This window comes from Gorilla gorilla, chromosome 16 (genome assembly GCF_029281585.2).
Source record: "Gorilla gorilla gorilla isolate KB3781 chromosome 16, NHGRI_mGorGor1-v2.1_pri, whole genome shotgun sequence".
Taxonomy (NCBI): domain Eukaryota; kingdom Metazoa; phylum Chordata; class Mammalia; order Primates; family Hominidae; genus Gorilla; species Gorilla gorilla.
Window position 1 is genome coordinate 30,088,340 of NC_073240.2, and position 13,913 is coordinate 30,102,252.

Below are 13,913 nucleotides of genomic sequence, written 5' to 3' on the forward strand. Positions count from 1 at the left end.
GCGTCCTCATCCTCTCTCAGACTCCAGTCCAACTTCCCGTCCTGTTGATGGACCCCTAAATCCCCATCTGTTGCTGTCTCTCCATTTCCATTGTCACCCTGTCCATACCATCATCACCACTCATGTGCTGGGATGGCTACAGTAGCCTCTCAGCTGCTGTCCCTTCTTCCTCTCTGCTGCCTGCCCCTCTGCCAGAGTTCATTTCTAATGAAGGAGTGGTTGGGCCACTTCCCTGATGGATACCCTGGAGTGACAGTCCTTATGGCCTGTCACCCGTGGCCCCAGGGTCCTCACATCTGGCCAGCGCTTCCTCCCCACCCTCGACTTGTCTCAGCTGCTGGCCCATGCCCTAGGCCTCGGCAGTCCAGACATCCTATAGCTCTTCTAAGGTGTCATTGTCTCTGCACCCTAGGGCCTTTGCACCTGCTCCCACCTCAGCCTGGGAAGCTTTCTCCTCCTTTTGCCTTACAGCTTGTTGATTCCTTCTCCTCCTCCAGACCTCAGCTTAAACAGCAGCCACCCCCAAATTCCTCACCAGAGCAGCCTCCCTGTCCCTTCCTTCCCAGGGTCATAGCCTCCCTTTTGAGCATTCACCATGGCCCATCCTGATGCATTTGTTCTGTGGCTGTGGGACTGATGTCAGCCTCACTGTGTAGCCTGTGAGCTCCATGTTTCTGTCTTAACACCGGTCTTTATACAGTGGGTTCAGAAATGCTGAGCACCTGAACTCATGACAGTGAACTTGGGCAAAGCCACGTGACCCACTTAGATGGTCCTTATTTGTAAAATTGGGACCCTGAGATTGCTTCATGGCGTGGTTGAGGACTGGGTGGAACTGTACCATTGTTGCACAGAGGTCTGGTGTGTTGGGCATGAGGGCTGCACTCCAAGACTCCGTGCCTTTGCAGAGAACAGCGGGCCTTGTGGATGCACCCCCACACTCCCACATACACCTGTGCTCCAGCTCCACCCAGCCACCTCCTCCCAGACCCCCAGGAGATACAGGGACAGGTCTTGGAGCTAATGAGACCCCCTGGGGCCACACTGGCACCTTAGAAGCCTCTGTCCACCACCCATGTTCAGGATAATTTTCTCCAAAGGTGGCAGGAGTGGAGACCCTCAGGCTTGAAGCTGTGGGACTCCCCTCCCCTTCCCTGTCCAGAGGGCCTAGGGTTTTCCTAAGCGGTGTTTCAAACAGAGGCTTCCTCTGGAAGGGGAGAACCTGGAGCGCCTTATTCTTCTCCAGACTGTGCAGATACGCTGTGCATATGCCTATGTGAGTAAGATATACGGTGTGAGAAGGATAAATCACTCTCTGGGGAGACAAGATCTTTAAACCTGTATCTTGATTATCTTGTCATTTTGTCTCCCTCTGGTGGTCTCAGCTTAGGGTCAGTGCAAGACTTGAGCAAAATAACAGCAATTTCTACCCAAACATGTAGGGCTAGCTGCTTTCATTTTCTAACGAAGCTGTTAGATTTGGGTTCTGCGTTTCCTGCGGAAGTTGAGAGCTGTGCCCATGAATCTGATATACTCCCCGCACCATGCCGCCCCCACTGGACTCTTCTCTGGGTCTGGGTTCTCCTCCCGTGGTGCGTGTGAGTGGGAGGCAGGATGCTGGGGCCACCTTGGACTCGATTGTTTCTCGCTGAACAAAAGAGCAAGGTAGGCATGGAAGGCCCCCAGGCAGAGGTGGGTGGTGGCTGGAGTTGCAGCAAGGCCCTTGAGTGCTTCACTGGCCTCATCCCAGAAGCAGGCATCCGTGGGTGCCAGTGGTGACCCCCTGCCTGGGATGGGGCACCCTTCACATGCAGCAGTCTGTGCCCAAATGGGCCCCAGAGCTACTGACGCTCACTTCAGGGGGAGACGAGGCCAGTCTTTCCTAAATTTACTCAAGGACATGGGTCGACACGGAAATGTGAACCTCAGAAGGGTCGGGTGCGCTGACCAGGGCCACCCTGGGGGCTGGCGAGGGAAAAGCCAAGGGGCAGTGCCTGGAAAGGTAGGAGTCAGATTCCAAAGGGAGGGCTGGCCTCCCAGCCTCCCCAGGGCCTGGGGCCGACAGGGTGCCAGGCAGCCCCTGCCACAGAGGGGACATGAGGACACTCGCCCAAGGCCCTGGTCACCTGCTGGGGCTGTGAGGCTGGGGTACCTGGGGCGCCTGGAAGAACCAGAGCTTTCCTGCAGAACAAAGTGACGCCATCTAGTGGTTAATGAGAGTCACTGCATTGGGCCCCACTGGGTGACTGGGGCTTCACTGGGGAGTGCCTGTTGAGCCATGCTCACTGGGGACGGCAAGGTGGTGTGAGGTAGTAGAAACAGGCCTACCTCAGTCGCTGGGAGCCTTCCCAGCCCCACAGCCAGATGCCATAAAAGGCACCACAGGGCATGTCTGGCGAGCCTGTGGCAGCCAGGGCTGTCATACATGCTCTCCAAGCCCCCCAGCTAGGCAGATGTGCACACTTCACTCTGAAGAAGCGCCAGGGTATGGTGGGGGTACTGCATTGGGATAGATGGGTCCTGTTCCCTCTGTGGGGCTGCCTCTGATTCCCCTGGTGACAGGCCCCGGTGTACCCTCTGAGAGACAGGTGGACAGGGGTTCCTCCCCTGGTGCCACCCCTGAATCCCGCAGTCCCCCACATTGGTGCCTGCAGCCCTGCCCAGCTGGGAGAATGTTTATCGGCTCCAGGGCAAGGGGTGAATGGAGGATATTTAAAAGCTGTGGGAGGACCCCATTGATAGGACTCAGTTAGATGCAAAGGGGAGGGATAGGGGGGCCCTGTAGGGAGAGACGGCTGGGAGCACAGGTGATCCTCTGACCCCAGGGGCACGCAGACCCACTACTGCCCAGGAAAGCAGGAAGGAGGGCCAAGTGGGCTGAGCACCAACGCGAAGTTCCCCACCTGGTCTGTCTGAGCAGGTGAGGGAGGGGCAGCCAGGAGTTTGAGGCAGTGGAGGGGTCTGGAATAACTCTTGCATGGAGGAAGAATCTGAGTTTCCCAGAGAGATAGATGAGAGTTGTGAGGGTGTTTGTGGGGCATTTGGCGCTCTTATAATACACTCTTATAATACATTTATCATGGCACTCATTTGCCCTCTTGGGCAGCTTTTTCCAGCCTCAGGTCCAGAGAAAACAGGTTGGAGATTTGCTGAACTCCTGTGGGCAGATACACAGGACTGGGGTCAGGAAGCTGAGGATACTGGGCGGATGTTATTGAAGTGGTGGATGGCGGCGCCCAAGCTGGGCCAGTTGATGATTTTAGCATCGGAATGGGTTAGAGGTGAGACCAGGGATCAGCTGGCTGAGGGAGGGAAGAGGTCAGGAGGTTGCTGGCACGAGGGCTGGGGAACTGCAGGATGGCTGGGCCCGTGATCCTGGAGGGACTCAGGGAGGGGTCAGCTGGAGCAGGAGGGGAGCCAGGAAGCCAGGGCCAAAATCCCCAACGGAAAGGGCTCTGGCCAGGAGGTGGGCAGTCGGGAGGGATAAGGCAGGTGACATGGCCAACATGGGTCTGAGAGGACAGCCAAGCCACGGTCTAGGATAGCTCAGAGGTCGGCTGACTGCAGCCCCAATTGCAAATCCTCCTGGCCCCCTGATTTTGCATATAAAGTTTCCTTGGCACACAGCCACACCTCCTCTTTTACATATTGTCTACCGCTGCCTTTACGCCTCAGGTACAACGGTGAATAGTTGCAACAGAGACCACAAAGCCTAAAACACGTACCATCTCCCCCTTTACAGGAAAGGTTTGCCAACCCCTAGCTGGAGCCTTATTTTCTGGCATAGGAGCCACTCAAGATTGGTTTGTGGGCAACATGGACAGGACTTGGGGGTTGGTTGGATATGACCCTAACATGTGGCTCTTTATATTTCAATTAATTAAAATTACATACAAGAAAAGGGTCCAGTCCCTCAGCAGCAGGAGCCACAGTGCCAGTGCTCAAAGCCACATGTGGGTAGTGGATCCTGTATTGGACACTGCAGAGATAGAACCTTCCATTGTGACTGGCAGAAAGTTTGTTGGGCCACGATGGTCTAGGGGCAGCAGATGGAACAAGCATGATGTTGCCAAGCCTGGGCCTGCGGTGTGATGGGTGTGAGGAGCTACACGGGTGTCCTGAGAGGCTACAGACAGGCAGGAGCCCCTCAGGACAGATGCACAAGGAAAGGCCAAGGAGAAGCCCAGGGCACAGTTTCAGGTCACCAGCATGAGTTCTGGGGCTGTGGGGAAGGCATGGAAAGTGCTGTCGTGTTTGGGATGTGTCGCCTTCTGGATTTGCAGCCTGTGATTGTCATCTTGAGTGACAGTCAACTGGAATGCTGGCATTGTCCCCCTGACACTGTTTGTGCAGAGTTTTCTGGCCCAAGTGTTGATTTCGCGCAGTTACTTGCAGCACGGGGTAGTGAGGGAAGCAGACCGGCCGCCCGTGGCTGGCTGCAGATGGCGATGGTTGGGCCCTTCTAGTTTGCCCCGCATCCTGGCTGCCGTGTTCCTTGTGCTATGGCCAGGCATGCAAGTTCTTTGTTCAGGGGACTTCTCCTCTAGGAAGACTCTGACTCTGTGCCCTCCTTCAGTTCCAGGGCCCTGCGAACCAGAAGACCTCATCGATGGGATCATCTTTGCTGCCAATTACCTGGGGTCCACCCAGCTGCTATCAGAACGGAACCCTTCCAAAAACATCAGAATGATGCAAGCGCAGGAAGCCGTCAGCCGGGTCAAGGTAGAGGTGCTTCGAGGGCCCCTCGTGGATGCCCGCACACTTTGGGGGGCACTAGCAGGAGGGAATGCCAGCACACTTTGGGGGGCACTAGCAGGAGGGAATGCCCGCACACTTTGGGGGGCACTAGCAGGAGGGAATATGGCGGGGCGTACGCCCTCTTCCAGCTCGGACTGCACAGCCCTCGGCACAGGGGGCAGGAGCGGCCCAGGTGCCAACGAGGCTGAGGGAGGCTTGCGCCTTGGCTGGGAGAAAGCTGGCTGGGCAGAGGCAACCAGCTCCTTAACGAGAGGCCCACGGCATCCCAGAAATACAACCTTTAAAGATCATCGTTCCAAAGCATTCTAGTCATAAAACAATCCCAAATCCCAGTTCAACAGTATGTGTATTTTTAGTGCCATTCAGAGTGCTTCAAGAAAGGGTGAAAAATAAATCACGTTTTATTTAAATTCAGGACCTCAAAAAAAACTTTGACCTGCTTGTAGCTCTAAGTGCTCATTGGGTTGTCTGGTTTTGAACATCGGGTGAGGCCGGGCAAGGGGAAGATGAGGCCACGTCAGCAAAATTAAATGGGGTCGGCGGGGAGGGGGTGCACCCATCTGAGGTCTCACCTCTCTGAGCAAGACAGGATCTGCAGAGGCCCACTAGCCCAGGGGTGAGAAATGGCGGCAACCTCCTCCCCAGCCCTCACCATACACAACCTCCTCTAAAAGAAGCAGCGGAGCACCATGAGGCCATCCGGGGTGGGCAGGAGAAAGCCAGGTAACCCAGGGCAGTGCTGAGCCCTGCTGGCCAGTGCCTCTCAGCAGAGGCCCGGCCCTCGCATCCCAGACCCTTGCCTTGCTCCGCTGCCTGGAGCTCAGCTCGCCTTCCTGCCGGCTGATGGCATCTTTCCTGTCCTCCATAGATGGGGTGGTTGGCAGTCATTTCTAGCGCTCCAGGGACACCTGTGTGGGCTTCTCTTGGTCAGTGTGTGTGCTTGAAGTGGGCAGTGGCTGTCCACCCGTCCCTGCTGGGCTTTGCTAGGCACCAGACCTGAGTGTGGGGGCGTCAACCACCAAAGTGACATAACCTCACGCACCTTCCTTTTCTCTGTGCCAACTTGTTTTTCTTTTCTCTTCCATGCTGTCAGAGGATGCAAAAGGCTGCTAAGATCAAGAAAAAAGCGGTGTGTAGGGCCTTGAGGCCCTGGGACAGTGTTGTTTGCTTGTGTTTCCGTGGCTTGTCCTGGGCGGTGGGGGCTGGGGGGTTCCCCTGGGGATCCAAATAATGTTGCAAAGCAGCTTTTCCTCTTCCGTTGGTAGGTGAATCTTAGATGTTTGTAAATGAAACTACAGACACTTCATTTTTTTAACCACCCATTTATGGAAGGATTTATTAATTCCTCTTTCTTAGCATCTCCTGTGTACTGTATGGATAATGCTGTGATGTTCCTGTTTTACGTGGACATTTTAAATCGATATGACATTTAGTTGATACGACAACGTGGTGGGTGTAGGGCCTGGGCCTCCTGTGCAGTATTACTGAATTGTTCTGATAGTTAAAGATTCCTTAAGCTTAATTTACTAAGTCAGGAGGGTGAGTAGCTCAGTTTGCCCGTGTGGTGCTTTCTTTATTGGAAATGAGTTTTTGGGCTGGGTGCTGTGGCTCACACATGTAATCTCAGCACTTTGGGAGACAGAGGCAGGAGGATCATTTGAGCCTAGGAGTTTGAGATTGGCCTGGGCAACACAATGAGACCCCTGTCTCCACAATTTTTTTTTTTTTAATTAGCTGGGCATGATGGCACATGCCTGAAGTCCCAGCTGCCTGGGAGGCTGAAGTGGGAGGATCACTTGAGCCTGGGAGTTCGAGGCTGCAGTGATCTGTGTTTGCACCACTGCACTCCAGCCTGGGCGACAGAGTGAGACCCTATCTCTTAAAGAAAAAAAAAAAGAAACAAAAAAAGAAAATAAGTGTTGAAACACTGGCAGACTTTTAAAAATGGGTTGACACTGAGGCCGGGCGCGGTGGCTCACGCCTGTAATCCCAGCACTTTGGGAGGCCGAGGCGGGAGGATCACCTGAGGTCGGGAGTTCGAAATTAGCCTGACCAACATGGAGAAACCCCGTCTCTACTAAAAATACAAAAAATTAGCCAGGCATGGTGGTGCATGCCTGTAATTCTAGCTCCTCGGGAGGCTGAGGCAGGAGAATCACTTGAACTCAGGAGGCAAGAGGTTGCAGTGAGCCGAGATCGTGCCATTGCACTCCAGCCTGGGCAACGAGCGAAACTCCATCTCAAAAGAAAAAAAATAAAAAGATTGACGTTGAGTCATTTGTTTGTCACGTGGTCATTTAGTAAATGCTAGAGCTTTTCCAATCTTCCTCATATGGAAAATATCAAAATAGTTGGTGTCACAAGGCCTGGGGCAAACCCCGGGGGCCTTGGCACTGGCTTATTGCCCACTGTTTTCTTCTGTTTAAACAGCAGGAGATTTAGTTCCCCCTCCCTGCTTTGAAGTAATGCCATTTTCTGGCGCTTTGGCCAGAAGACCCCATGTGGGGACTCCCTCTTCTGGAGTGAGACTTTGGTCCACCTAGGACGTCTGCCTTTTGCCCAGCAGCGTCTCCTTTGATTCTGCTCAGGAGCCAGAGAGGAAGGATCGTGCTCATGCTCCTCTTCCCGGGCTGATTTCCTCCAGGCAAGGCAGAATGTGCCACACATTGCAGACTTGCAGTTGGGGTGTGCTTTTCTCAAAAGAGGGGGGCCCTCGCTTGCAGCCTCCTAGTCCAGCTGGAGCAGGGAGTCCCTACGGACTGCAGCTGGCTTCTGGGACCTGCAGGTCCAGCAATCCTACAGAGTGACTGCCGCCTCTAGAGGGGTTGGTACAGGCAGACCCAGCTCAAAAAGGCCTCTGCAGCCAGTCAGGTGACCGCCTGATTACATTTAATTACGGTTTGTTCTTCCTTTTTGGAAAGTGGGATGCTCAGTGTCATTGCTGAAGGTCCCTTTCCTGGCCCGGCCACAGCCATGGGGATGACTGCAGGTCATGCCCCCCATCCGCAGACGTGCCAAGGCCCACCCTGTGGCCTGTTCTCTGGTGTCTGTAGGATCCGTACTGTTGACACCCTCCCTTCTTCTGCCAAGGAGGATGATGGGTGTCCTCTCCCTGCCCTGTTACTGATGGGTTTTCCACTGGAGCCTGGGTGGCTTCAGGCTGCCCCTCTTCTCCTATCCAGGGATCCCAGCCTCAGGTTTCCTCCACAATTGTCACTAATGCCAAGGTCCACCTGCAACTTTTCTCACTTCTGGCTTGACCTACTTTTTAGCAAGAGGATTTTGAGCCACAATCCATGAATATAACCTTTAAATGCATGCTGATGCTGAACATAACCCAATTTTAAAAAACAGAGAAAAAGTTCCTCCGCGGCTGCGGATTGTCAGCTGCACTGCTTTCAACTCCTTTCTCTTTCTAATGAGTTAAAAGCAAAGAAAGCCCAAAAGACCCTTGCCCTTGAAAATTGAGCTAAAATACACATTTATTATTACAATACCGGGCCTCTCTACAACTCAAAATTCTTGAGGAATTGTCAGCAGGGAGATTTCTTATTTCAGATTTTCTAGTGAATAATTAAATCATAGTTTTTGCTGTTTCGAAATGGAAAATAGACCACCCTGGGCTCCCCAGTGACCATGGAGAATTATTCACCTCGGTGGGCAAACCAATAGAACTTGAAATTCATTGCCACCGTGCAGTGGTAATTAGGATTCTTACAAATGTGAAAACCAATTAAAGGCTATCCTAGTTTGGGGCAGACCCTGAAGAGTTCACTCAGCTCAGAAGAGCCCATGAAACTCGTCTCACAACCATATGCCAGACGTAACTACAGTGGCTACAGGTGACGAATTAGGCCATTTGTGTGGCACCTCTGTTGGCTTCTCTCTGTCGCTGTGAGGACAGCACTCAGGCCAGCCCCAGGGCTCAGTCCCCCAAGGCCACTGTGGGGTGGACATGGTGGTGACTGTTTAAATCAGAAGGAAAGGCTGACATTTTCATTCAGCTTCTGTGACAATGTCTTCCCCATTTCTTAAGGATACTTAGAATCCCAAATCCAGGAAATGTAACCTGAGTCTATAAATTCCACAGGGGTCAGCCAGAGGGCCTTGCTTGCCACTGACAGGAGGGGCTGTGGCGACAGACCCAGGCGTCCCGCCCCATCTCGGTCAAGCTCCCGGGGGCCGGCCCTCCTCCCTCCCGGGTGCCTCTTACAGACTGCCTCGAGAACTCACACTTAGCTAGATGATGCGGCCGGTGGCATGCAGGTAGATTTCTGATGGCCAGTAGCATTTCCTTCTACGTGGACTCTGGGTAATTGTTAAAATTGCCGAGGCTTCCTTCGAGTATTACTTTTTACATTGACGGATAAAATTGTATGTATTTGTTATGTACAACCTAATATTTTGGAGTATATACACATTGTGAAATGACTATATCTAGCTAATTAACATGTGCATTACATCACATAGTTATAATTTTTGTAATGAGAACACTTCATTCACTATCTTAGCAATTTTTAAGAATATGAAATATTGTTAACGGTAGTCACCATGATGCACAATAGATCTCTTGAACTCATTTCTCCTGTCTAGCAGGAGCTTTGTGTCCATGGACCAATACTTCCCCCTTCACTCCTTTGCCCCAGCCCCCACCATTCAGCTCTCTACTTCTGTGAGATTGACATTTGTAGCTTCCACCTGAGTGAGATGGTGCAGTATTTATCTTTCTGTGCCTGGCTGATTTCACTTCACAGCATGTCCTCTGGGGTCATCCGTGTGTTGGAAATGACACAGCTTTTTCTCTGCGAAGGCTGAGTAGGCCTCCAGTGTGTCTGCGCGCCACATTTCTTTATCCATTCATCGTGAATGGACTTTGGGTTGATCCCATGTCTTGGCTGTTGTGGATAGTGCTGCCGTGAGCATGGGAGTGCAGGTGTCTCCTAGACACGCTGATTTCACTTCCTTTGGAAATATGCCCAGCAGTGGGATTGCTGGATCACATGGTGGTTGTAGTTTGAATTTTTGGAGGAACCGCCATTCTATTCTCCACAGTGGCTGCACTGATTCACACCCTCCCACAGTGTACCAGGGTTCCCTTTTCTCCACCCCACGCCAGTGCTTCTTATCTTTTATCTTTTTGACGAGAGCCATTCTGACAGATATGAAATGATACATTGTTGTGGTTTTAATTTGGATTTATCTGGTGATTAGGGATGTTGAGCATTTTGTCATAATGCTATTTGCATGTCCTCTATTCCGAGTTGGTTTTTGGACTTTAACGATATCCACTGTCCTTTCTTAGAATTCTGAGGGGGATGCCCAGACGCTGACGGAAGTGGACCTCTTCATTTCCACCCAGAGGATCAAGGTTTTAAATGCAGACACGCAGGTAAGTGTTTAAGACAGTTGTTCAAAATCAGGTAAACTCCTAAGTTCGACTCCTTCTTGTCCCATGGTATAGGCTCGTTCTCAGCAGCTTCTCTCCTGTGCTCTCTGCGCCCATCAACCCAAGGCCCATAGCCCAGGCTGCGGGAGGAGCAAGGAGCGCACAGCAGGTAGCAGCCGTGCTGGCGTCACCCCAGGGCTCTGCGGGCGGGAGGTGGGTGGGAAGACCTGCTGGGCTACCTGCGCCTTCCCCTGCTTCCCCACTCCTGGGGATCCTGACCTCTGGGGACAGAGGAGGCAGCAGCCCCCACTATGTGGCTCACACTGCAGCCCACCACTCCCAACCTAGTGCCGTGCCCTGACCATCCTCCAGGCCCTCACATACCCTGATACGGGCACAGTGGCGCCCTTCCTCGTCCCATGTCTGTCCTGTGTCCAGGCTTGCACCTTGTCCCACTGATCTTTGTGTCCTGCACCCCCCTACCCTGGAACCAGCCCCCTCCTGGAGCCTGGCACTTGGTGAAAACTCAGGGAGACAGGTGCCAGGGCTCAGGCACTGGGCTTGCGACACTTCACAGACTTTGACTTCATTTTCTGATCTTTTGTGGGCAAACCATCTGGACTAGATCCCCCCACCAACCCTCCGAGCCCCATGCCTCATCACCCACCTGTGCTGGGTGTCCCCAAGACCACCACAGGCTGGGTGGTTTTGGAGGACTGACAGGACTCAGTGCGCTCACAGCTGAGATTTATTTCAGCAGATGGCTCCAGAGCAGAATCAGCAAAGCGGATGCAGGCTTCCAGAGCCCTCCCCGCAGTCACACAGGACACACTGAACTCCCTGGCAAGGGGCTGTGACAACAGAATGAAGTTGTGTCTACCAGGGAAGCTCATAGACACTCAGCCCAAGGTGTTTACTGGGAGTTGGTCACATAGGCACCCTCTGCCTGGCAGCTACCAAAATTCCAGACTCCCAGAGGCAAAAGAGGTGTCCAGCCTAGACTACGTTGTTTGCACAAACGGTTTAGGCAAAAGGAACCATGGTTGTCAGTTCGGGTGCTGGGTACCCTCCTGAGATCCACGTTCCCAGATGCCAGAGAGGGCCAGCCTTGCAGGCGGGCCTTTCTGGGTACAGCTGCTAGGCCTGCCCCAGTACCTCTTCTTGCCAGTGTACATGGAGGGTGCCACACCTGGGGTGGGAGGATGGGCTTGGGGATTGAAGCTGAGCTCCATCCTCATGAGCTGTATAGCCTTAAACAAGTTCCTGAAAATCTCTGAACCTCCTAATACCCGCAGCCCCAGCTGAAAGAGTAACTCTTCCGCTGGATCCTGTGAAGGAGAGATGAGAAATCTCCTAGGCTGGCCCAGTTCAGGGTTCACTCCACTGGCCCCTTCTCCCTTCCTTTCCTTTCCCTTCTGGATCTTTGGATTCTGGACAGGGCATGCAAATTAAAGCTGTTGGGGCAGAGGAGCTGGAGAGGAGGGAACAGGTGAGAGAGACTGGGAAGGCCAAAGTAGCCAGTCAGAGCAGGAGAGCAGATGCGGCCATGTTGGTAGGCAGCTTCTGTGAGGAGGAGGAGGGATCTGCCATTGATAGGAGCTGGGGAAGAAACATGTTTCTGACACCTGGGGATTGATTCAGGCATTTATGACAGTGACAGAAATCAGGAGATGCTGAAGAGCCACTCCAGCTGTTTCCTTTCAGTGTCCCTCCCTGGAAGGTGACTCTTGTGGTTATGAAACAGCCTCATGGCTTTGGCCAGAAAAAAAATCAGCCGCTGAGACAAAGGTGAAGCAGCATCCACTGCAAAGTGGATTCTGGGAGGAAGAAATGAGGTCCAGAGGTTGCAGAAACACTCGAGTTTCTTTTGTGAACAGAGGACAAAAGCATAAAAGACCAGTTGATTAGTTTTTTTGAGCTTTGTGTGCAGTCTTGTTAGGTAGGGGTTGTGGGCAAGATGCTGGCTGGAGATTCCTGTCCAAGGACAAAAAGCCATCAAGAGTCATGGGCCTGCCAGAGGCTGAGGGAATTGAAGTCAGGTGGGCTACCTTGGTGTCTCTTGACCCAGGCCCAGGCTGTTTGGGCTCCCTGGGAAGAGCTCATTGAGTGACAAACATTGGCCTTGATGCTTTCCTCTTCTGCACAGCAGGAAGGCCAGGCCAGGCCACTCCTGGGCCCATAGGAGAGCACCTCGTTCAGAAGGGACCCTTCTCCAGAGCCATGGGTGGCCTCTCATCCGGGAATGTATGGGTTTCACTATATGGCAAGCCCCTGCTCCAGCAGAGACAGCCCAAGAGCTCACCTGACATCACGCCTCCCTGGGTTCTGCACAGTCCATTTTGGAAGCTGGGACTGAGATGAGGGCAGAGTGACTTTGACTGTAAATCATTACCCTAAAACGCTCTGTTAACTAGGGCCGTGGTTCTCAACCAGTGTGATTTTTGTCCCTCAGGGGACATTTAGCAATGGCTGGAAATAATTTTCATTCTCACACTTGGGAAGAGGGAGGTGCTACTGGCATCTCCTGGGGAGAGGCTTGGAATGCTCCTAACACCTTGCAGTGCACGTGACAGCCCTCCACAATAAAGAATGATCCGGCCCCAAATGTCAGGAGAATCAGGGTTGCGAAACCCGAATAATTGGAGTGCCTTTTTTTTTTTTTTCTTTCTTTCTGAGACGGAGTTTTGCTCTTGTTGCCCAGGCTGGAGTGCAGTGGCACAATCTCGGCTCGATGCAACCTCTGCCTTCCTGGTTCAAGCGATTCTCCTGCCTCAGCCTCTCGAGTATCTGGGATTACAGGCACCCGCCACCACGCCCAACTATTTATTTTTTATTTTTAGTAGAGATGGGGTTTCACCATGTTTGCCAGGCTGGTCTTGAACTCCTGACCTCAGGTGATCCGCCTGCCTCGGCCTCCCAAAGTGCTAGGATTACAGGCTTGAGCCACCACGCCCGGCCCTGGAGTGCTTTTCAATGGATTGTCCCAGTAGTGTTCCCTGACGTGGCACTGTCTCCCTCCCGACAGGAAACCATGATGGACCACGCCTTGCGTACCATCTCCTACATCGCCGACATTGGGAACATTGTGGTGCTGATGGCCAGACGCCGCATGCCCCGGTCAGCCTCTCAGGACTGCATCGAGACCACGCCCGGGGCCCAGGAAGGCAAGAAGCAGTATAAGATGATCTGCCATGTGTTCGAGTCGGAGGATGTAAGTAAGCCCTTGCCAGGGCACTCCCCTCCCAAAGTTCACAGCCCAGGGCGGCTCTAGGATCCAGGCGCTGTGGAAACCACCCTCAGGTGGAAAGCCTCCATGCTGTTATTGATGTTTCCAGTGAATCAGTGATCTTTTGCATACTCTTTGGGTTTGCAAAGAAAGTGAATACAGTTTTATTCTACTTCTTGAAATAGGTTCTTCAGGAGCTGTTTATAAATTGAGTCGTGGTTAAATATACGAGGGAGCTATTTGAAGAAATCCCTTTACAAAACATTTTCTCTACTAAAAATGAAGTTAATCTTTGCGTAACTTTTGTTATTAAAATGCAAATTTTCGCATGGCCCTGGCATGCTGCTTTTATAAAGAAAGCACATCTGCACATGAGGCTTAGTTCTGCCTTTGCGTGTGGTCTTCAGAGGAAGTAAAAAGTGATTCTGAAGTATAAGATACCAAAGACTCAGGAAAAGATCACAAGCCCTTTGGCTCCCTCCTTGGCTGGAGAAGAGTGTTGTTTTTAGCCTGGAGGGGGACAGAGGGGCTGAGGAAGGAGCA

General features: G+C 52.6%; 1 protein-coding gene across 10 annotated transcripts in view; it reads left to right on the forward strand.

Annotated features, from left to right (window-relative positions):
* APBA2 (amyloid beta precursor protein binding family A member 2) overlaps positions 1–13,913 on the forward strand; it is a 222,511-nt gene that overhangs the window by 192,703 nt on the left and 15,895 nt on the right. For 6 of the 10 annotated variants that reach the window (XM_063698431.1, XM_063698432.1, XM_063698435.1 and 3 more), the window contains 4 exons: positions 4,577–4,728; positions 5,852–5,887; positions 10,061–10,147; positions 13,170–13,355. In XM_063698431.1, the coding sequence (XP_063554501.1) occupies positions 4,577–4,728; positions 5,852–5,887; positions 10,061–10,147; positions 13,170–13,355 (461 nt within the window). The remainder of the gene's footprint in view (positions 1–4,576; positions 4,729–5,851; positions 5,888–10,060; positions 10,148–13,169; positions 13,356–13,913) is intronic. The other 4 variants (XM_063698433.1, XM_063698436.1, XM_063698434.1 and 1 more) reach the window with 2 other exon arrangements.